The 24,783-nt window shown below is 36.8% G+C and overlaps 1 protein-coding gene across 3 annotated transcripts; it reads right to left on the reverse strand.

Annotated features, from left to right (window-relative positions):
- Positions 1–825: 825 nt before the first annotated feature.
- On the reverse strand, positions 826–19,912 carry CHRNA5 (cholinergic receptor nicotinic alpha 5 subunit). Of its 3 annotated transcripts, none has more exons than XM_075099981.1 (6): positions 19,729–19,912; positions 9,867–10,018; positions 9,153–9,197; positions 7,627–7,736; positions 5,848–6,679; positions 826–3,550 (listed from the first exon to the last, which is right to left on the reverse strand). In XM_075099981.1, exons 1-6 carry the CDS (start codon positions 19,844–19,846, stop codon positions 3,389–3,391), a joined length of 1,419 nt encoding a protein of 472 aa, XP_074956082.1. In that variant the 5' UTR covers positions 19,847–19,912; the 3' UTR covers positions 826–3,388. The 3 variants fall into 3 exon arrangements, with proteins under 3 accessions (XP_074956082.1, XP_074956083.1, XP_074956084.1); XM_075099982.1 differs by having other exon boundaries at positions 19,737–19,835; XM_075099983.1 differs by lacking the exon at positions 826–3,550 and having other exon boundaries at positions 5,912–6,006; positions 6,386–6,679.
- Positions 19,913–24,783: the final 4,871 nt, after the last annotated feature.

Raw genomic sequence — 24,783 nt, forward strand, 5'->3', positions numbered from 1 at the left:
GATCTCTCTTGGCCTCAACTTTGCTTGACCAAGGCGGCTTTGTTAAAAATGTGAAAATGTAAAAAAAAAAAAAAAAACCAAAAAACGCACCAACTTTCAACCTTTATGACAGCTAATCTCAAAGTAATATGAGCTATGCTTGACAGCTACTTTTTGCAAAAACTGGAAAAGATGTAGGTAGTATATTAAACCCTGCAGGAATGGTTTAAGAAAGGGTTGATAAAGAAACTGAATATTACATGAATATTTGGGAATTCAAGACAGGTTGAATACTATGACTACTAGATCTGTTTCCATGAGTCAAGTCTCTTCAGACCACAACAGAATCTTCTGGGAGTAAGTTCATATTGAGTTCAATGAATGCCCTCATGAGGATAAAATTGTTTAGGAAGCATACATACCAAATTGCTAGAATGCAGACATTGCCACCTGGTGTATAAACTGACTTAGTGGGAGGAAAGGACCATGGGCAGGTTTATTACAAAAGGAAAACAAATAGGTAAATAATAGATGATGGTAATAAAGCAGCCATAATGTAAACTCTGACAATCCCCATATTTCAATGTATGAGACACTGTCAGAAAAAACAAACTATTCAAACCTAATAATGTTTAAAACTCTACAAGTGAAACACACACTAAGATGCATCTGCAGGTTATGCAAAGGATTAAAATATTTTGATAGGACAGTATGGATACAGAAGCATCCTGCTATAGCGAAGTGTTTTGTAACAAGGGACAGCAGCTAGATACAAAATAGTCCTGTAAAGTATGCTAAAATTGCTTCTTAGCCATACATTGAATTTTTGTTTTTTATCAGTAACTGCAGGTAACCTAAAAGCATGAATAAAGAATGCAACAAAATACAGTAATGAGAAAATATTCTGTAAAATTCTGTAATATTCTGTACTGAACTGGAAACTTTTTTGAAATACAGTGTATCAAGTGATGTAACATTTATGAAAATAAAGAGAATCAAGCTGTTGAAAATTGTGCTTTTATTCATTTATTTTGACTGAGTGACAAAAGCCTATATAAGGTAGCATTAGCTACAGTTCAACACATTCAGAAACAAGTCATGTAAGTAAAGGTCCATGCTTCTGAGTCTATTAAAATTATTTTATTTTATAATATAAGCTGAAGGCCCCAAGGATTCCAGTATCAGCTATCTTACCTGTATTTACCATTATCAGACTGTAGAATGACTACAAGGAATTCATGCATTTGCAAAAATTTAAGTTAGTAGTATAAAGACTGGGACTCCATTGGCCAGTATGCTGCCAATATGATATAATGAGGCCATCTACAGACATCATTTAACAAGGGGAAAGAGAGGAGGTGGGGAGTTTAAAAAGGTAATATATATAGCTAATCTATTGTTTAAACTTTGCTTTCTGTTCAGGTAAGATTAAACTTCAGTAATTCAAACCCAAGGAGGACTACGAAAAGAAATTTTGCATTTGAAGAGTAAATAAGATATCCAAAGTTATTTCTGCAACCTCCCAACAAAGAGTCAGTGATGCACTGTTTAATCTTAATAATACTGAGAAAGTTAAAATTATTATATTAATGGATTAAATCAGATAATCTTTGTAGATTCACCTTTAAAATTAATTAAGATGGGAACAGAGGAGATATGGATATCCAATGCCAGGTGTAATTGTATACCTGAAAAGGAAGAGTGACTCCCTTTACAATCAGAACCATTTATACATTGGTAATGTGGAGGGGGAAAAAAAAAAAAAAAAAAAAAAAAAAAAAAGGCTTGCCTGGCATAATTTCCCTACCTGTAAGCCTCAAAAAGCTACACAAAACCAAGAATATCCTACAGGTGAAAACCATTTGAAATGAATATTCAATTTTATATAAGTTATGACATAAGCAATCACTATTATAATCAGTACAGTGCTAAACAGTGCTATTCTAAAGGAGATATGGAGGGGGTAGGAAATATGTATGTTTTCCAAATTCATAACCACTATAAAAACTTACCTTATCAAAAGATACCACAGTTTACATTAAACTTCTCACCTAAACATATTATTAGTGTAGTAATTTAAGCAAATAAAAACTTCACAAGACTTGCTCTAGCTTGGCATTACTGTATCAGCCCTGCAGGATGCAACTATATTATGAAGTACACTGACAAAACTTTGATGTAGGAAAATCCCCATCTGTTTTAGAGTCTCTTGCAGAAATAAAGCTTTTAAGAAAGGTGGCATTGGAAAGAACATAAAGAATTTTAAATCGGTATTTAAAGCATGTATTTTCATGGAATAATTTAAAAGTTGCAAGTTAGTTTTCAACACTCAGAAAAAAGAAAGTACGTAAAGCTCTAAGTCCTTGCTGCTTAGTGTTACATATGGTTCTATAAGTAAGAGAACCTACCAAAGGTAGCGTTCCAAGTTCAGTTTAACAAAAAATGTGTGAAAACTTAATAATCTGTATTTAGTTACACAGCATAATAATTTTCAACCCATTTCCTTCAGAAAGGCATTCCCCAGATTCTTTCTATCAGTGCTTAAAAACATAATTCTGAGAAGCACACAAAAGCAGGACATGATTAACGTGTTTGCAACTAATATCTGTATCAAGTTCTTAATCAAGAATAAAGAAATCTGAATGTTCCGGTCTATTAGAATACTTGTGCAACTTGGGAACTCATTCAATTATCTTTGCCTTCCTTTCCATAGCTGATACAGAGATATCAATATACACGTATCCTGTAAGCATTTTAAGGTTCACTGTTTTAAATGTTCATGTTAGTATGATAGAATTAACAAGGTTTTAAGTTTAGCAGCAAATTCTACTGAAAATTTATAAAGGCAAAACATAGCCAAATTGCTATTTTTACTTACGTGTTGAATGTATGGGAAGTTTAACTGGCATTTCTATTATTATTTTAAATTAATCAGTAGAAACTTTATACTTTTACACCACATTCAAGAGAGTTGATAAAATTTTTTAAAGATGACCACTGTAGTCCAATTATCAAATTAATATATAAATTGTTATATCGAGTATTAAATATTTGCAAATATTTACACAGTAGAGTTGCTTATTTCAATTTACTATAGTATGCAAGGGAGAATTTTTAAACCCCTCTATTTTGCATTACGTGTCAGTGTATGCTTTTTGACATATCATACATGCAAGTGCTAGGAAGGTCCTTTTAATTCTGACCTGATTTAGAAGTAACTTAGTAGGCTGGCAATAAGCAAATTGACTTCTGTATATCCTAGAGATGCCATGCTTTAATATAAAGATAATTTTCTGGTTTTGAATTTTTTTTTTACACTATCAGAAACATGCCTACAAAGAACATGCATGGAAATAGAGCTACTGCAAATCTCTTTAGAGCCATATCAGGAGACAGATCCAAAAATATTTTATGCATTTGTACTGCCTATATGCGTAGGTACTATTATACTTGCCCATTTACGAATAACAGGAATAAATAACACAAGTGATCCAATTATTGAAACCAGAAGAAAAGTCCATAAGAACATTCGATCGAGCACTTGAGCAATAAATTTCCAGTCTTCAACAACCTAAAAAACAAAGAGCGTAGAAGTTAGTCAGTAATATGCAAGAACAGGTAAATACACAATACCAAAACCTGCAATTCTTAATCACTTCACAGTACATGTTCTTCCAACTAGGTCCATCTGTTAACCCCCTTTAATAACTGTTTACAATTACACTATGAGATAGAACAGGAACAAACTTCCCTCTGTGAAAACTGGAAAGCTATATAGACCAATACTAGATCTTAATGCAAAAACTGACCCTGACAAGCATTGAACATCCTCAACCAGAGATTAAATTAGTAGGCAATTTTCTAATACACTGCAGGATTTAGAATTCATGCCACAGCCTCATTCTATGAAGTGGAATTCCCAGGCAGGAGCTAGCGGCAAAAGTTGTAAACAGCAAAAACAACCAAAAGAACCACCACCAAACCACCCCACCCAAACCAACATTTAAAAAAAAAAAAAGAAATTTTAAAATATTTTTAAAATTAACAGTGGACAGCAGCACTGAATTTTACACTAGGGAGAATACCCACAGTACTTTCAAGACTACTTTCCTTTTTGAGAGGATTACTCATATCTGTACACAGTTTTGCAAGTATAGCAGATATAATTGTGTAAGCAAATTAAAACCCTGCCAAACAATTGTTTTGGTTTGAACTGGAGCAATCCACATTTCCCAAGCCTACTGCTTCCTAAGAGGTATGGCTACATCAGCACTAGCTGTGTAGTTTTTAGTAACAACTTTTACAATTAAAGCTTGCATTCTCTGGGCCAAAATAATAAAATACAACTGAATCCCTAGTCAGCTGTATATTAATTTCTGACGTTTAGAGTCGCAACATTACACCTGGAAAACAAAATACTTATCACCTCTCTTGTCACAGTCAAATAGGAGTACTCTCAATAAGAGAAAGAAAACCAACCCTTAATTTACAAGAAATTATGTATTTAATAGCAAACTATTCTATTTGTGTTGTTTATACAATGCAGGGGTATTAGATGCTGTTTTAAAAGTACAGCAGATACATTTATTCAAAATCTAGGCTGGATCCCTTGTGATAATGTTAGAATTGAGTCCTGAGAAGGTACATTAGAGGAGTTAGCTTACTCCTAAGCTAGCATGTAAGACCATGCTCTCAGCAACCAGCAGCTTTTGAAGACAGTCATTTCTGCACAAATTTAAAGAATCTCATGCCTTGCCATAAGAAACAGCAGTATCATAAGACCACACAACAAACTTCTGTATTTCTACACTAGCCTGAAAACAGCATTTAAGTCTCTGATATACCAATGGTGCTAGTTTAAAACGCATGGAAAGAAAAGCAGATTCATAATGCTCTTACCCAAATGGTGTAAACATCCACTAAGTTCTCCACAGAGTTACAAACTGAAAAAAGCCTTTGACATCCTTTGATAAAACTTAGAGGAAAATAATGATAAAGCTAGAAGAGAACACTCAAAGAATTCATCTAGTCCACATTTGATCTCAGAACAAAATGATTGACATATGTCTATAGCTTGCATTTAAACTAATATAAGCTAGGACATTAAAAAATACTTTTGGTTGCAGTTGAAAGCTGCAAAATAATGTATGCCAAATGCATTTTTCAGATAGCCTCCAGGTAGAACATTGAAATGAAAAAACACCTACTTCTCTCATCATGAAAATAACATCCAGCAGCACTGTAGGGAACAGTTACGGTGCATGCTCTAGTAACAGACAAGTATCTCTGAAAATATCATAGAATGGTTTAGGTTTGGAAGGGACCTTTAGAGGTCACCTAGTCCAAACCCCCTGCAGTGCACAGGAACATCTTCAACTAGATCAGGTTGCTCAGAGCCCTGTCCAACCTGACCTTGAACGTTTCCAGGGATGGGGCATCTACCACCTCTCTGGGCAACCTGTGTCGGTGTTTCACCACCCTCACAGTAAAAAAAAAAAAAAAAAAAAAAAAATCAACCTTTTCCCTATATCCAGTCTAAATCCACCCTCCTTTAGTTTAAAACCATTACCCCTTGTCCTGTCAATATGTAGTTAACAACATGAACTTACTTCTAGAAGAAAGCAAAAGACTTTAAAGAACTCAAGGACCCAAGGACTGTATTGTATCAGCTCAATATCTGTAAGAGTTCTCAGTATTGTACCTTACTTGTACAGCTTTCCAGTGGAAATAACTACACAGCTTCCAGTGAACTACAAAAGCTGGAAATCCCATGGCACACACTTAATAATGCAACTGTATAGTAAATCATTACTTGGTTTTCTAATTTCTAATTCTACAAAATGAGTGTAATATGACTAATACACCCACCTCACGAACTTCATTCTCCTTCATAACATGTCTTGTAATATATCGGATAGAATCTAGAGCTGCTTCCAAGGTGTTCCTAGATGATTCTGATCCATTCATATTTCCTGTTTCCTCCTTCTGAGTGAAGTATCTATCTACATGACTTCTCATGCAAAGCAGCTTGGGAAGTTTGTGAAGAAATATCTTGCGAACCCAAGGTGCCATAGCATTATGTGTAGACGAAGAGCGATGATGAATATTGATAGCAAAGACAGTTATCACAATGGACAATGTCACAAATATCATAGTAAACACCAAGTACTCTCCTATAAGTGGGATAACTTTAGAAGATGATGGAATAATCTCTTCAATAACAAGAAGAAAAACAGTTAAAGATACCAGTACTGAAGTGCAAAGTGAAATTTTCTCACCTTCATTTGAAGGAAGATAGAAGACAAGGACAGTTAGAAACGAAAGCCCGATACAAGGAATAATGAGAAACAATGTGTAAAAAAGTGGCAAACGTCTAATTATAAATGAATATGTAACGAAAGGATACCAGCAGCATCCATCAGTCCTATTTCCTCTGCTCCCTGTTGCAGTCACTATTTCCCATTCTCCATTATCAAAAAAGTCTCTTTTGTCAACATAATAATCTTCAAGAATTATATCAACCTGTGAGCCATCGTAAGTCCAGGAACCAAATTTCATAGAGCAATTTTGGAGGTCAAAGGGGAAGAAGGTTACATCAATAGTACAAGAACTTTTGTAGTTTGCTGGTGGAGTCCAAGCAACGGTGCCATCATATTTTACCACTGTTTTTGTAGATGTTCCCTCAAAACGTCCATCTGCACTGAAAGAAGAGAGATATATGCATGCAATTACAATGGGAGGTGGGGGTGAGTGTTTTTATATATGAAAATATGTTTTGTTATTGTTGTTTCAGCTGCTTATCCCTCCTCCTCCTTCCAAGCCAAAATTTTGTATTGTGTTCATAGTCAACTTTGTTTTTTTCAATCTGAATCTGACACAGGTGAACCACAGCTTTCAAAGAGGGAAAATATATTCAAGTCACAAAAAGATCTGTGCAACTTTCTGTAGCCCTAACCACTTATGAAAGGGTTGTAAAAATCCTGACTTTCAACAACATGACCAAACTCTGGTGGTTTTATTGGTAATACAACATAAATACTTTTAAATTTGGCCAAATCACAATTATTGAAGAAAAAAAAGTCATGAAACAGGTAAAATAATACTTGCATGCCATCTCCAAACTTGAATTACAGTCACTAGATCAGCCTTTTTTCCTGACTCAGCAAGTCAGGAAATAGAAAAGCATTGTATGTGCACCTGAGTTGAGCAGAAAGGTTAATTCAAAAAAGTTATTGCTTCTGAGATCTGCTTGTTCTCAAAAAACAACAACAAAAAAACCTTACAGTTGAGTGTACTTCATTTTAAATCCATGCTGAATATGACTTAAAACAGCATTAATTAGTTGCTTCCTTCCCATCACTCTACACTACTAGTTTGTACCCAGCACTGAGCAAGACATTGTTTTCTAACTAAAAAAAGTTTACAGGAAGAAGTGGAAAAAAAACTTTTCAAAGAGACTAGCAATTCCATACAGAAGCAAAGCAAAACATTTAAGCATTTAACATGGCAAAAAAAACCATTTGCATTCAGAGGCAAATTCTTCCACACATTCTTAGATCTACTAAATGTACGCGCATCTATCCAATGAGACTCCTAGAAACAACCTGGATAGTAATTGTATTTTATATTAAAAGATTAAAATCTTACTTGTCATACAGTACAATATCTGGAACCCAAATAGAATCTGATGGCACACGAATAGATGTTATTCCAGCATAGTCTTCAGGATTCCACCTTAATTTTACATCTATCCATTCCTGTAGATATGCAAGATGTAAAAATCATTATTGTGAAGTTGATTTAGGCAGGGCAGGACTGGATGAAAATAGATAAAAAGGCAATAAAAAACCCCAAAACAAAACCAAGCCTGCTTCTAAAATTTGCGTACAACAGTGAATTTGCTGAACAGACATCTACCTCCCTCATCTATATTTGTTTTCTGTTCTAAGAGCCACTTGACAGTTTCTGTACAGAAGTTACTATATTAAAATCCTTTTTCAGGGCACGTATCCAAAAGTAAGAGCTATTATAATGTATAGACAATTAAACTTGAAAAAAGCTTTTTCTGCACCAATATCAATGTCTTTGGAAGCTGATCAAAAGCAATTTAAACATTTTCATTACAAAAACAATAAAAAAAATCAGGCTGCAGCTCTCACAAGATAGGCGTTCCTATTTCTATCAGCAACACTAAAAATAGCACCACTAAAAGCAAAGTGGTACTTTGGTTACTTTGTACTTGAACTAAAAGCTCAAGAGGAAAAATCAAAGTTTCTAATTTGAACGCATATTCAGGTCAGTTCTTATTTTATTTGAACTGGTTCAAATGCAACAAGTTCTGCAGAAACTATTAAGAGGCCACAAAGTGTTATCATCAACATGTTGCCATGTCATACTTGCTAAGTAGTCTCGAAGTTTTCCTGAAAAGAAAAACTTTACCTGAAATTACAGTTACTGGAAAAGAAGGGAAAACACAGGGGAAAAACACCAAAGGGATTAGCCCAAACAAAAATAATTTAGTAAGCTAGTAAGTGTAATCAGGGTCTTCAAACATTCTGAGTTAAATCATTCTGATTTGTGAGCAGCGTTTCCCAGATTAGTTGAGGCCATTAAGTTTAGCACTGGACTCTGATTATTATAAAGCTTGAGGCTTTTTCCTGCCCAGAAACAAATATGCTTAAGAGGAAAAAGTAGCTCTTTATAGCAACCATATACATCTTTGAAACTGAAATTCTTCAGTGATGTTTATCCAATAATCTCAAATATGCCAGAAGAGAAAGATCATAAAACTATTATATAAAAGACTACAGAAACCCATACTCTTCTTAATACAGTTTTTGAAAGAAAACTTATATACTGAAGCAGTAACTTCTATGGTTGGAGACATGCACTTTGGTATATTAAATGGCCATGCAATGCCATATCAGATTTCTTTTAATTAGGTATGCTTTTTAAATTTACCTTTTTGTTGTTTTGCTTTGTTTTTAAGAGTTTTATAATAGTGAATCCTTTAAAGCATTTCCAGGGACATTTTTTAAAGCTGCTACGTAAACTAAAAATTCATGTAACTACTAAGGTTTTTTTTGAATATACAATTAATTAGAAAAGTTTCTTCCAACTTTTGACTTGCAGTTTTGAAGCTTCAGAATTTTTCATCTATATTTTACACATACCTGTTTCAACCAGACATTTGTGGTCATCAATTGATTTTTCTCGTCCTATCAAAATAAAGCATATTTTATGAAAAAAAAAATCTACACGGTACATTCGTAATAACTAGCTGCTTTAGTTCACAGAGGTCTGTAATTTAAAATACAAACCACACTTCTAAAAGCATTCCAGTCACTGATAAGTATATCTATATCAGAGCTTTTTAAGCATACAATTGTGACCTTTGATTATTTAACTGTTAAATTGATATTTTTGCCCTTCTGCATCTCTTTCCTCCCATTTTTTTATTTGACTGTATTTTATGGAGTCTCACTGTTTTTCTATGGAAACATAAAGGAACAGCCAACATGTCGAAGAAAAACTCCTGTTATAGCTACCAGCAGTGAATTCAACCCGAAAACAATATTCTGAAGTGAATAAGCACCAGAGGAAAATAAATAAATAAATTAAACATTTCCCTAGGCTTAAGAATTTCACTCACTTTTCTTTCTTGCTAAAAATGCCACTAAACCTAAGAGCCATTTATCTTCTCAACCTCTTTGCAATCACTTCTTCATGCCTCTACCTACAATGCATTTTTTATTATGCTGATAATAATTTCAGAGGTTTAATCTATTGTGTTTAAGCTAAAATATACACATTTATTTCATACAAAATTATGTGGCAGAATTTTAAGAATTAGGAAAAAAATAAACAAACTTATCTACTGTACGTACCACATCTACCAGCTGAGAGATTGCAAGGCCAAACTTTATTTTTATTGTGTCATTCAAGCGTTCCACTGGACGAACCCATCTTTGATAGTCTTCAAATAAATGTTTAAACAAACGATCTTCACTTTTAGCAATAAAAGAAGGTTCAGATATACCTATATAAAAAAGTAATTAATCAACATTGATTTAAATGAACTGTGTACATCTGCATTCCTGTGCCCAAAGAGCTACAGCTATCTTTATGCAGAGTTAAATTTCTCATCCCCTTTTCTCTGGAAGTGTGGCCACATTCTTGGAAGAATTTTATAAAATTACCTGGTTTTATTAGCATCTCCATAGCACTACTGAAAGGAGGAAGGGGCTTTTAAGATGCAAAACCAAAAGTTAACTGTTCTGTTGTTGAATGCTTATCCCGTTGAAAGTTAATTGTTGCAGAACGCTTATCTGGCCGCTACATAAAATAATTAGCACGGAGGCCCGGAATCTACCAGTGAAGGACAAATTCCTGATAAGGATAGAAAATTGTCTCAAGAACCAGCTAAAACCAACTTTGCAGTTTGGACAAGTGTCAAGGGATAACTGAGTCTGCGCAAAAAACAAAAAGTCTACTAGCAGTGACTAAGAGGAGCCAGCAGCCTTCATCTTTACGACCCCCGACAACCACCACAAGGAGGCACTGCGCAAGCTCAGTTGGGAAAGATTTAAGGAAATAACTTTTTTTGGCTAATTTTAATACAAAGCGGGGAAAGGTAATGCATATGTATAGGCGTATTGGGAAATCTTATGTATATGTAATGCTTTACTGTATAAATCCAAGACAAACTATCATGCAGGTGCGCATGACTTTGGTGGGACTACTCTCCGTGCTGCCCAGTGCTGAATAAACATACCTACTTTACAATCTTACAGATTGTGGAGTCCGCTTTCTCCACATCACTATCACACTTTTAAAATCTATGACTCAAGAATATTACAGTGATTTTAATAATAAAGGCAAAATGCACTTATATCATTTACCTAGTGCCATGCAATTATGGAATTTCTCTAAAACTGAAAGCTTATCTATGAGGGACTGAAATTCTATCATTCTAGAGCAAGGCGGTACTTTTTAAAAACCTACATCCACTATTCAGGTCTCTAGTATATTGCATAACTTGCACTCCAGTTTGAAACATCAGTCTTTTCATGTTTTATACATTATTTCTTCTAATGTTTGGTCACATCTATGAGGTAAACACTTCGCACTACTTGTAGAGCATTTTTCCCCCGTGCTGTTCTGTACCTTAAACAATCTATTTACCAGTCTATCCTCTACCTATTCTAATGTTATATAGACTGGAAGGCACCATTCTAGTTAAGTAATAGTATATATTCAGTTACTTCTTTTTCACAGTTCTCAAGGAGTCATTTCAATGCCTGGAGACAGACTGATGACCTGGAACAGCCAAAAATCTTTGTATAGCTTATGAAGAAGAGGAAACTAAATGTCTTCTTTTGTCTCCTGAGAGAATGGAATACATGACAGAGCATTGGGGAAAAAATGTACTGTAGATGCAGAAACTGCAAGCATAGAGCTGCCCAGACTTTAAAGGAGATATGTAAATTGTCCTAAAGCACCTCATCAAGCAACCACTGTCCTTTATCTTTGGGAATCCACAAAAAGTGAGGTTTTTACCAGTGTGGTCTCATTGAAGTGTATCAGTAGAAACTCTGCTACCCTAAAAAATGGCCAAGTTTAAGGTTTCTCCATTATGAGAACCCAAGCAAAAAATTATACCACCTAAACAACAAGAGAAGGACAGACTTGGGGAAGATATGGAGGCAGGGGGAAAAAAAGGCAAGAAATGTGTCTAGCTAAGTAACCCAAGTAAGAACAGCTTTCAAAGGCAGTGCAAAAGACCTGAAGAGAGCCACCGCTTCAAGAAGCAGCATAAGCTACAGGCATCACCTTGAAAGGAATGGCTCCAAAAGGATCTCCAATTCCCAGAAGTCAGAGCAACCACCAGAAGACATGAACATATGCTTCAGATAAAGATTTTAACTACTCACCAATGAGATTTAAACTGACTGAAACTACTGCCGAAAAAAGACCCAACAATTATTATAGTCAGTTTAAGGGACAAAGAAAAACAAAGACATATGTTCACAACCATCTCTTAAAATATTATACCATTACATAAATGTATGGCATGACCTTTCTAGAAATTACGTGCTCACTAACAGCATCCATCTAAAAATAAAAATATATATCAGAAACAGAAAAGCACCAGAGAATATAATAAACAGATTAAAACCAGAGACAGTCATCCATACAAGGAGAGATTTAAAAGATTAACATTATTTTGTTTAGAGAGGAGGTGAATTTAGTGAACATAATGGAAGTAGATAAAGTAGTGAATGCTACATGCAGAAAATACACTGATGGTATTTAACCCTTCTCACAAAATAACATAAAGGAAACAAAAGTATCAAGTAAAGGCAGTATAGACAATTTCTATTTGAAGTCCATCAATATTCAGTAAATCAGAGATCATTAGACATTGAAGAGGAAAAAAATTTTAGAATTGCCTGGGATTACTAAATTTACAGTTATGTCAGGTAACATCATACTTGCATAGGGTATCAGTTCTCATCTCAATACAACTTGCAAAATCTACCTTTGATTTTGATCAAAGTTTGATGGGTTGCATTTGTTGTAGAGACTTGGCTAACACCATTTAAGCCATTAATTTAAACTGACCTAAGCTAGTTCTATGTGACCACTGCAGCCTAGACAACTGCGACAGGCAACGTAAGTTTTTAAGTTCCCTCCCATTCATCAATGTGCTCTCATGACAGCAGCACCTTTTGCTGCACTGAAAAAGGCTGCATTTACAGATCCTTCTGACAAAACATCCAAAGCACTACAGAGCCCAACCACAGGAGAATTCCCTACCTTCTGCACTGTAGGTTTGGGTCAGTCCAGCAGAACTATTATAAATACTAACTGGATTTTCTCTGAAATTTCATAGTAGGAGCAAAAGCAGAATGTAGCTTAAGGAATGAGGTGAGCAAAGTGGGAGCTTTTCCTTTTCCCTCCAAATCTTACCATGCACAAACATGCTGCTGAACAGTTCTTGTTGCAGGTCAAATCAGCATTTGGGTTTTAAGACAATTCACCCTTCTGTTTCAAAATACAAATCTATCAGTTTACAGTTCTATTTCATTCATTTGCAAACTCAGCAACCTATTGTTCTTCAAGGGGTATTATTTGTACCTGCTCTACAATTTAATACCTTTCCATTTCAAGATTGTTGATGTGTGGATTGTGTAATGGTGAAGAACTGAGGGGCAACTTGCATTGTACCACCGATAATACCTCAGGTGGATACATGAAAACACACAGGCCAAAAAGGATCCAGCAACAGAATACTACATACACGCAAGTTACCTTCACAGCTATTAGGTTAAATTATATTTATTTTTACTGATACCTTAGGTTCAGTGTATCTTCATTAGTCAAGGAATTTTTCTCATTTGCAACTATATATGGATTTACCAAGTCCTGCTTTTTCCACCCATACAAAACAATGCTTCCTGAAGACACAACTTAATTTCTCTACCTCTATATCTCTATTTCCTGCATTATGGATAGTTTTGTGTATATTTCAGCCTAATGCTTCATAAATACTTGATTTTTGTATTAGCATTAATTACAGTTCCCTTTTACAGTTACAACTCTCAACTGAATTTTTTGTACAGTTTGAGAATGACTATGCAGCTGGGTATTCTCTCTCCATTAATTGACCTTGAAGCAATGCAGAGGCAAAGTTGCACTTTCACCATTTCTGTGTTCCTGTAAGATGACCTCCTGTATAGCAATACAGGATCTTCAGGGTACATGCTGTTTCCAGATTAAGCTTCTCTTAAAACACAGTATTTTCTCTGCCATGCTAAATGGAGACATATTCCTTTACCACTTTTATATACTGACAGAATTTTTTTCAAACATTTTACACTCAGACTACAGATACTCACTGATTTATTAAGCTGACCACATTTACTAACGATATATTTCACCTATTTTTTAATATCACAGAAATATCCATGCTTTTTAATATTTCTAGTTTATTTGGTTTATTAATAACCTAGGGCATACTGGTCTATAAAGAGCATCTTATATAAAGGAGAACTCCATGAGGAGGCTGGAGATGGTAACAATATACTAAGAGTTGGCAAAAATCAAATAAATAACCACCCCTACTTCTCCATATTTTATTTAATAGGATCACACAGCTCTTGTTACACAAAGTGCATGTGTTTAATTTGTCTATTCCATGTGTCTGTATGCTTTTAAGATTATAATAAAGGGTGTAACTCTTAGTTACTTATTAGCGTTAACACTAATAAAAAAATGTGAAGAACTGGTGGCAAGCAGAAAAAAGGTACAGAAGAGAGGAAAAGAGGTAAAATATGCTTAAAGCAGCAGACTGGTTGTGGTGGTTGGACAAAAGCAGAAAGGGGTTAAGACCTACAACTAAGGAAGATTAGCAAACAAACAACTCCGGAGTACAAGTCTCATACTAAATCAGATGGTAAGAGATTACGGAAGCACTCACCCCTGCTACTAGCTCACTGTACTAAAAAAAACTTGGAAGATCTGTAGCCTTTGAAGGGCAATTTTAAGCATGCCTGTATTTGTGCAGCTTCATTTCTGTTGAGGTGAGATAACTTCTGCAGTCTATATGAAAGGTAAGTTCTCTATACCCTTTAGTGACAAATCCCAATGACAATGTTTATAGTTTACACCTGAAACTCTTCTCTGCTCACTCCCTCTCAGTGTGATTCCACATTCAGTAAACAAAACTTATATCACATGAGAAAATGCTGGATGGCCAAAATTTGAATTCTGCAAAAAGGAGACGAACAGTTACGCACCAAGCAGACAAATGATTCAATTTTTTTAAAACTTTGAAGTAGTTGGAACACACTTTTGACATAATGGTAAGTAGAAATTCTAATTAAACACTTGACCTCAGACACAATTTTAGTTACAAATTCAGTCCTACCATTTCCTCCTTAAACATTTAACAAACTCCTTTAATAAAAGTACTTTGGAAGAGTTATTTAGAAAAGAAGAGGAAGCATTACATAGGTCTCAGATGCATAAATAGCATGACAAAACATGTACATGTCTACTCATTGTTAGCATTCTTAAGCTGAAATTTCACTAAAGCTGCTAATGACAGACCGCTTAAATACTTCAGATAAATTACAAAAAATTATAGTCTCTTGTAAAAATCTGTCTTTTTACATTGTTTCTTACTGTATCATTATGGGATGAAATTTCCTAACCTCATAATATGATTTAACAGCAGTATTCTTTTTACAAGAATTACCGGTGAAACATTTAGTATTACCTCATATCTTTTAATAAATTTTTACTTGTTTGTTTTTAAATGACAAAACATCACAGTCCATGTTTCTCCAAAGAATAAACTTTCTTTGAACTCTATATTCCTCCACACTTCCTTAGATAAAGTGTCTAAGAACCACATTGGGATTGCACATATAACACACGTCCTTTTACTTTAAACAAGGTAGTTCAAAGCATTTTCTAATTGATATAATAGAGTGTTAATGATTTCAGGTTTTCTTTGGATCCCTACTTGCTGCGTTTTCAAAAGAGATCCATGGGAGAAGGGAAAGGGTTGTTTTTTAGAAGCCTGACGTTAAGATGTAGATTCAGAAGTACTATATATTACTAGTGCAGATTTATAATCTTATACCACTATAATGAAAAACACCACTACCAAGGACTATAAAAAATCTTTACTTTGTAGTTAACATTAGATTCCTTAACAGTGTGCTACCACAGCATATAGACCGTTGTCCACAAATCGAACTACTACAAACTACAATATAATTAATAGATTGCCTACAAACCAGGAAGGTGAATTAATATATACAGGGCACCTGCCTTCAGTACACTAGTATTTTTTAAGATGATACTGTGATTTTTTTCAAGTAACATATTTTACATACAATTTATAACAAAGGAAGCACTATGAAGTCTAGAAGCACAATGGTAACTGTTTAAATCTTTCTCTAAAAACTGTTCAGTGGTCACTTTGAGAGGGGGAAAAAAAGTTTCCCATCTTTCCTACAAACTAACTCATTCTAGTGAGCATCAGTGCTCTTCCTCCTTCAAGTTTACAGTTTTTGCCCAAACAAATCTAGTCACATTACAATATTTTGGTCAATTATGACAATTCTAACTGCAAGTCAGATTTATACTGCAGCATGCAGAAAAAAGTAGAACAAGATCATGTTCAATATTAACTACAGGGATCTCTCTCTAAGACTCCCTTTACATTTTAAAGAATCTCCCACCACTACTTCATTAAGCAGAAAATATATGTTATCTATTAAATGATGTCTAAAATGGAAGTTTTATTTCTGTACTGATTCCCCCCTCCCTTTAAAAGGATTGTGAGTCATACTTTCTGTATGGACTTCAATGTTTTTGCCTACTTTTCCTTCTATGCTTCAGGAATTGCCAAGAATCCAGTCTCTAACAGTCAAGTGTTTAGTTAACAGTAAGCATTTAGAAAGATCAAAATCATATTTACTAGAATGCCTGTAAGTCAAAGTGGGATTACTAACTTTTACCCATTTACTTAAAAAAGTCAGAAAAGCCAGCTATTACATTCTGTATTTCCTGTAAGTATCTTTTTCTCCCATTTAAAAAATAAAGCTAAAGCCCATCACAACACCTACAAGCATGGAAAAGGAGGCTATTCTTGACCACTTCTTGTTGGTGGTTTTTTTTGCAAATTTGTTTTGCTCTCTTTTGTTCAGAGGTCATCCTGCAATTTCAAAAGTTGAGAGAACAAAAGTGACAGCCTTGTATTTCTATCACTGTGTATTAACACATGCCTGGCAGCTGCTAGCTGCTGCAGGAGCTTTTATGATTTCTCCTTTACTCCAGGACTTTCAAGTTATTGGGAGGATTTCTGCCTCCTCTCTTGCCTAGCACACCAGTCTCCTGCCAACCAGAAGCAAAATAAAATGACACATTGTTGACATGAAACTATCAAGGATTTTGAACTGCAATATTACTTAGTACTTACCAATATGAATAGATATGCAACAGCTGCTCATAGAAAGCAGGAAAGATGTTCCTTACATTCAACTCAAAATTGAAAGATTGAAGTTTCTGGCTTGATAATTGGAAAGCAGAATTAAACTATCCCCTAATAGCTTAGCATCACAGCCCATATTAATGAAAGCATTTACAAGTTTTATTAATAACACCATAATATACTGCCATGTAGTTTATAACAAATCATGAAATAAGATCAACTGTGGACTGACAGTCGGTCTTTAAATGAAGAGCTAACTGGCGCTTTCTGAATACCTGTGCTATGGATTCCACGGTAAATACACACAATATGCCAAACAGCTTCCTGAACTCTACAGCGAAGCTATCGCCAGTAGGACTCTCCTGATTAACAGCCACCCACAGCGTTAACATTACAGGTCTGTGCCAATGCACAGCATTTCCTCGTGAGTTCATTGACACTAACATTGTCCACTCAGCTTTCAGCAGACAGAACTGTGATCCTTCTCTCTGCCAAAAAGCCAGGACACATGAAAAGGCTGCCTCATGTCAGGCTGCTTCACGGTAAAAATTCTGGTCGCTCTGAAGCCAGGGGGACTTCTGCTTTTACAGATCCAGGATTTTGTCATCTCTTTTACACCACTTTTAACCACTGCGTCACTTTCACAGACTGTTGACCTATCAGTAAGGAGGGAAGATGGACTGAAGACAGCACTGAGGAGTGCTGAATGCAAGCAGCGAAAAGTGTGTATACAGGTGCAGATAGTGCAAGGAGTAAAAGGAAGAACAAGTATGAGAACGTTAGAAGTAGAACCATTTAGTCATCTAGATTTAGAGGGTATGCATCATAGAAGTAAACACAAATCCACAATTTATGTAAATAAGACCTTCATGCAAATGAGACACAGGCCTTGGGCTTCTCACAAGTTGCCGGTACATCCCTGGGCACTGCAGAAGTTGCACGCTGGCATTACCTTCTGCCACAGTAGCATTTGATCACACAGCTTGATTCCAGTCTTGGCTACACTGGAACATGCAATCCTGCGGCTCACAGAAATCAGATACTCTGTTTAGAAATCAGATACTCCGCTCAACACCAGACACTGAGTAGGAGATTACAGAACATATACTATGATACAAAAATCAGGTTTTACTGTTCTGACAAGTGGGAAACTATACAAGTACTTAATAACAGGTTCATCTTCATAATAGCAAATTTCATTTTATTTTAGAGCAAACAAATTGTGAAAAGAAAATTTCATCCTCACTATGTATGATCAGTTCTCAATGAAGTCAAAACTGTCAGCTTGTGCCAAAAGGCAAAACTTGGTTTAACCTAACTACAGTAATTCTACACAGTCATTATATACTATATAATGTAACATAATAATTTCACATAGTAATATCTTCTGCCCTGATAAAAAAATACTACTTTCCCAAACACCGAGATCAAGAACAGTCTTTTAAAATCACATTTAACAAGACTTGAGTGTTTGTGCGTTGCATTAAAACTGAGATGTCAATACAATTTACTTTCCTTAGACCATACTTACGACCCTTTTTTCCAGTTTTGAGCTATTAAAGAAAGTAAATTATATTTTTCATTCATTTCCTTTCTACTTGTAAATATTGTAGTTTCAAAACATCTTCATTGAAGATGTTCCGCAAAACTTTGCTTTTACATAATTTATTGGTACATTGCTAAGTTTTGAAATAACTATTTCTAAATAATTCTTTGTAAGAGCATTGATTTTCCTCCTTCAATTTTTGTATAATTCTATAAACACTTCAGCTTCACATGCTATTTCACGTCCTTCAACTCTTAAAGTTACACCCTGATTGAATTGAGACTGACTCTTTTGAAGTCAGAGAAATAACGCATAAACAAACTAAAAAGAATTTTGTTAGAAATTCTTAAAAGGGACGTTTTTATGTGCAGCCAGATCCATGTGCAATACCACAATTATTAAAATATATTCTATAAATTTACCCCCATAGCAGCTGCAAATGCAAAGAGCATCCACCACAGATCTACAATCATACCTCACCTGAGTGAGAGCAAAAATTGAAAGCTACGACACTTCAAATCGTTATGTATTAATTTAAAAAGCGTAACAACTGTGTAATGAAACCCGTGGTAGTCAAGACTGATATGCACCTGAAAAGCCGTAGTCTGGCGAAGGCATTTTTCCCCCTCTTCTGTGAAAGGGGCAGCTCTGTAGGTCACGTTCATTTATTTAAAAACTAGCCGAATTCCAGCAATCCCTCCCTCAGCACTCCTCCGCGACCGCCAGAACCTCGCTTCGCCTTGCCACCGGCCTCAGTTTAGCCTCGTCTTGGCAGCAGTTGATGGCGGGGAAAACGAAGCGTGACGCGCGGCCGCCTGACCCCCCGGCGGCATTTCTCCCCACACGCAAGAGCACGCCTCATTTTTCCACACGAAACGCGCTCTCCGCCTGCCCGCACTCCCGCCGCTGCCAGCGGCCCGCCGGAGCCGGGCTGCAGACGGAGGACCGAAGAGCCGGGGGGGGCAGCGGCGGCCCGGCACAACCTGCCCCTACTCCCAGCGGCAAGCGACCCCTGCACAACACCGGGTTTACACGAAAGCCGGGGTTCAACAGGGCTCGTAAGTCGCGGCTGATTCTGCCCTCCCTACGGACACCCTCCCAGCCTCTCGCTGAAGCGCCTGCCGCCCGCCCACCCCTCCCTAGCGGCGCCGCCGGGGTGCCCCGCCGGCCCTCACCCCCACGGGGCCGCCCTTACCCACGTACGGGGCGCGGGCAGCGGGGCCGGCTCCGCACTGGCCGAGAAAGGGCGCGAAGAGCCAGGTGAGGAGGAGCAAGGGGTGGTGGCAGCGCAGCCAGACTCCGCGCTCGGCCATAGCTAGGGCACGGACCCCGCTGCCTCCGAGCCCCGGCGGCGCGGACAGGACACAGCCACGGGGCGCTGCTCCTAACGGGCAGCGCTGGCCACGCCCTGCCGGCAAGCAGCTGAGGGGGCGCGAGGGGTGGGAGCGGGAACCGAGAGCGCCTTGCGGGGGGAGGGGGAGGGGGCGGGGGCGGGGGCGGGGGCGGGGGCGAGGGCGGCCAGCTGGACCCTACGCAGCGGCCTTAGCAGCGCATCGTCCCAGGTCGGTTTTTCCCCTCGGCCCGTCCCGGGGGTGGCCCAGAGGTACCGCCTGGTGGCCCCGCGCTGTGTGGGAGGCGTGTGGAGCTGTGTGGGGCCAGCCGGAGAGCCCTGCCGCTAACCGCCTGTCTCAGGGGCCGTGCTTCGGGCGGGCAGCGGCCACCGCCTCCCCCTCGGGCTGTGAGGGGAAGTTCCCTGTGAGGGAGACAGGTGCTGGGGGAAGGAGCTCGGCGGCAGGTACCTCGGCGGGGACGCTGCAGCCGCCCTGCTGGGCGCTGCGCGCCGAGGAACCCCTCGCTACCCGGATGGAATGAAGGCTCCCAGAAGCGCTGGTTGTGACTGGGGACTGACTAGGGCTGACTGGTGAGCTGGGGTCGCCGCTTCTCCCTCCCCAGCGACCTACCCTGCCTCACTGAGAGGCGGCAGCAGCAGCTGCAGCGTAAACCTTCAGTAATTGTAATGCTAAATCCACTTGGGTCAACGTTTGTTTCTTTTAAATCATGTTTTGGGGAGGGGTTAAGTTGAAGTGATTTTCAGTGAAAAGAAAAATATTAAACTAATTTTTAAATTCCATATGAAAAACTTGGTAGGTTATTTTTAAATTTCGAAATCACAGTGGTTTGGAACTTTTAATCGAAAATAGATAAAACTGCTGCAAGCTAAGATGACCTCGGATATTTCCATCTTTATGTACATTATAGATGTATAACATACCTAATCAATACTATGTACAAAAACCCCACTTTTTTCTATATCAGAAAAATAACAAGCTGTTACAAAATACAACTTTAAATGCACTAAGTGTGAAATATAATTAGTGATTTTTCCTAAATCATCCTAATGGCAATGTACAGCGTATGCATTGCCACAAAAAATAGACACAGCTAGTATTAATGCATTTCTTACATTTAAGATACTGCTTAAGATTTTCACAGACAGAAAAAATTTGGAAAGAAGGGCTTAAACGGGTTTACACAGTGTTAATCAGCTGCTACATGAGAAGTGCTGTATACCAGATCCCTCAGAAAACATGGATTTACTCAACTCGAATAATTTTAGCAACTTTGTATCTTCCTAAAATGAGAATTACCCAAAATAGTAATTTCATTAAGCACATTGTCGATTATAAAAATTCTTTTATATCCTGTTAATTTTGTGGAAAAATAGTGCGTCTCTTTGTGTAAATCATTACTCTCTCTGACAACCAAAACAGAGTACTTAAGCATTTCAATCCCTGTCTTAACTTCTAAACTCATTGCTTTCTGTATTATCTTATCCTGCAGCCATATTTAGGTTGTGCATGTCTGTGGAAGGCATAATGCAGTCTGTACAAGCCATTCAAAAAGCAGCTGCTTTCACAGTAGTTTCTTCCAGCATGCTTCTGGTGACATGTTATATTGATTTAAATGCTCTGTAAGAAATACGGTCATTTTATATATTGAGAATCCATTTGTACACACCATGTCCTCCACAACTGCAATACATGTTAGAGGAGGCAGCATGTGACTCTTGTTTGAAATGCTCAGTGTGTAGACAGTGGTCAACCCAAGATTTTAGGGTAAATAAAAATTTATTTTAGCCCATAGCATGGCACAAAATCACCTATTCTATTCTTTTGTGATATACTGGAGTTCTAATATTTTCTGATTGCTCCAAAAACTACTGGCAGTGTTTCTGCTGAAATTGCAGTTCTGTGGGTTTTGATGACAACTGGTCCACCACTGTGCTGTATCTGGTGTTTCTAACATAAGGTTATCAGGTAAAAATCTGTAGTTCTGTTAGCAGCATACGTGCATTGCAGTAAATGCATTTCAGAGCCGTGATGTCTAGTTAACCATGTTAAACAGAGTTGTTGCTCAAATGTGCAGGACACAGAAAACTGGTTTTATTACATAACTATGAATTTGCTGGCAGCTGGGTCCTAGCTAGGCAAAACAGATGCTCTAAGATATAAAGGGATTAAACTGTCTTGGTTACATGCCTAACATTTTGCTAAATATTTTATGTAGCATCATCTGGCACACACTAATTATGTCATATTATTAGTGTTTTAGAAAATAGTTACAAATAAGCAGCCATTTTTTTCTGGCTGCTTTGAACTTGAAGCAAAATGTTAGTATTAACAGCAGCATTAAGTGAAAGCCTAAACAATTACATGAGTAACGTCTGCTCTCTTTCAAAGGATCCTTCTTAGCAGGAGTTGACAGCTGAAGGTCCCCGCTAAAGTATGTTCTGAGAATCTCCAGTAAATTCGCTGATGGCAGCTTTTACTGTGCACTGAAGAGTACTTTAACTGGAAAGCCAAATGCCAAATTAATCACAGATAAAAATAGCAAGCTGCTCAGTTCTCTTTGTAAAATCAGAGATATTCTAAAATTTTTTTTTGTGAAGCTGAATTTTCTCCAGATTAAAGCCAAGAGCTATATAACCAGTGAAGGGTACTCTCAAGTTATTTTAGCAGTTTTTCATGTTGTAATAGAAATAACTCCAATTAAAACTTGAAAACAAGGACCACTTTTACTACAGAAAAACTGTAATAGAAAATATTCTTTAAAGAAAATGAAAGACATTTAAGTAAGGCCTCGGGTCTCAGCTAGTCTGAAGCTACATCCCTTCTCTCATGTATGAACTACCTGAGTTCATTAACTTCTTGGACTTAGATGTCTTGTATACACTTAGCTGTTATCTCTGTATCATGTACAGTTCTGTGGCCTCTAAAACCATTATCTGAACACACTGTAATCATTAATATATTCATTCTTACAAGACAGTGGAGTATTGTCCTTAATTTTAAGATTATGATCAGAAAGAATAAATAATTACATGTGGAATCCATAGCAAAACGAAAGCAGCAGTCCAAGTTAACACAAAAAGCCCTTTGTTTATCATCTTAACTCGGGTGCTTTTATAACTCTGACAAGTAAAAATATTTGGATGAATAGGGAAGTATATCTAAAGGAATCTTCTGCCTTCTGGTGCGTAGGACAGTAAGTCATGTAAGAAGCAGTCTTAGCAGTGAATTTGACTTTATTTGAACAGAATACAGTCATCTAGAAAACAAGCTAACTCTCCCTTTAAACACTGACAGATGCAAGAGACAGCACAGGTATTAATGGAGAAGCAGTAGTTTCATTATTTCTTAAACTACTTAGAATAACAGAACACATTACAATTTATTAGGACAACCTATTTGTGAATACTTGCCTTAACAAGTTCTATCATGCACTCAAGTGAGATAAACGATCCAGTCTAAGTTTACTAACATCATATTATGCAAACAGTTTCAAGTAAATACTTTTACCTAATTTGAAAAAATCTGTCACTTTCCACAGCACCACATGAAGTTCTGGTTTTAAGTAACATTTAATCCACAGCAATAGCTAAATACTTGAAATACTTATGTAATACACTGTAAACTCTGCATAAACACTACTACACCAAAAAAAAACCATACAAAGAACAGGAAGATCATTTTGATTAGCAAGGACAACTCAAATGTATCGCCAAAATAATTTTTCTGTTCTTACGACTTATCCCCAAACCACTCCCAGAAAAGGCACAGATAGTGGTGATTCTTTTTTCCTTTAAACACACAAAGCCAGAATCAACACAATAGGCCTACACAGTCCAATGCTCCTCTATTCCTAGGAAAAACCAGTAAGGAATTTGCATTAGTGTAAGGTTGTCCCAGGAAGATTCTAGTCAATGAAAGATCTCCAGCATCTGCTTACTGTCCTAGGTTCAAATGCAGAAAAGAATTAGAAATTAAATGTAGTATAACAGAACTTCACTGTATATCTTGGATATGAGGCCAGTGAGGACTCCTTGCGTATTCCAAGGCAGTGCTGAGGCTCATCTCAGTCAGCTCTTCATGGCACACAGCAGAGGTGGTGTTTTTTTAATTAAACTGGTAATTATTGTTCAAAGATTATACTCATAAATTATTTGACAATGCTTTTACTTTGGATAAACAAAACCATTAAATAGATCTTTTAAAACGTGTAACTACAAAACTTATCACAATGCTTCAGTATGGACTACAGATCAGAAAATTATTTACATCATTCCAGCTTTTATTACAGTATCTAAAAAATACTCCTTTACCAGCAAATGATGCAGTGATTGACAAAGAAATGCTATTGGTAATTCTTTAAACAAAGATCCAAATATATTTATTATCCCCTTTGTTAGAAACAGAAACATTTAAGAAAAAAATACTCTAATAAATCTATATCCTAAGCTAGCTAAATCTACAAGTACACTAAACAAATTGCCTTGTGTGATTTATACACACTGATGAACCCACACTCAGATGCTCAATGGTTTCATAGAAGGCAGAAAGCATTGCTGGAGTCTATTGCATTTTGTTTCAAGTGATCTTTTGAGAAGTTAGAAAAAACTCCATTTTGGCATTGATGCTTTTAGGGCATATTCCAGGTACCTGTATAGCCATCATCAGTGATCTAGAAATCTGCAAAAGACGCTGATATATGGCATTCATGGTATCAAAATATAAGATCAAGCACTGAATTTTCAACATAAAAATGGAGTTTGAGGTATTTTGTACAACCCTTTGTAAGAGAGATTATATCTTCCTATTGCACGTTGTCTGCCACTATTCAGGACTTGTTACATGAAATATCATTCCTGTTATTATTTAGAAGATCTACTGATTGCAGAAGGCGTAAATAA

Source organism: Phalacrocorax aristotelis, chromosome 7 (assembly GCF_949628215.1).
Source record: "Phalacrocorax aristotelis chromosome 7, bGulAri2.1, whole genome shotgun sequence".
Classification (NCBI taxonomy): Eukaryota; Metazoa; Chordata; class Aves; order Suliformes; family Phalacrocoracidae; genus Phalacrocorax; species Phalacrocorax aristotelis.

Bases quoted from the DNA above. Each gene is read 5' to 3' on its own strand.
- CHRNA5 (XM_075099981.1), bottom strand. From the start codon at position 19,846: ATGGCCGAGCGCGGAGTCTGGCTGCGCTGCCACCACCCCTTGCTCCTC. The intron at 10,019-19,728 runs GTAAGGGCGGCC...TTTTTTATATAG, and splicing joins TGCCCGCGCCCCGTACGTGG to GTATATCTGAACCTTCTTTT. The intron at 6,680-7,626 runs GTAAGATTTTAA...CTCTTCTTTCAG, and splicing joins GATATTGTACTGTATGACAA to TGCAGATGGACGTTTTGAGG.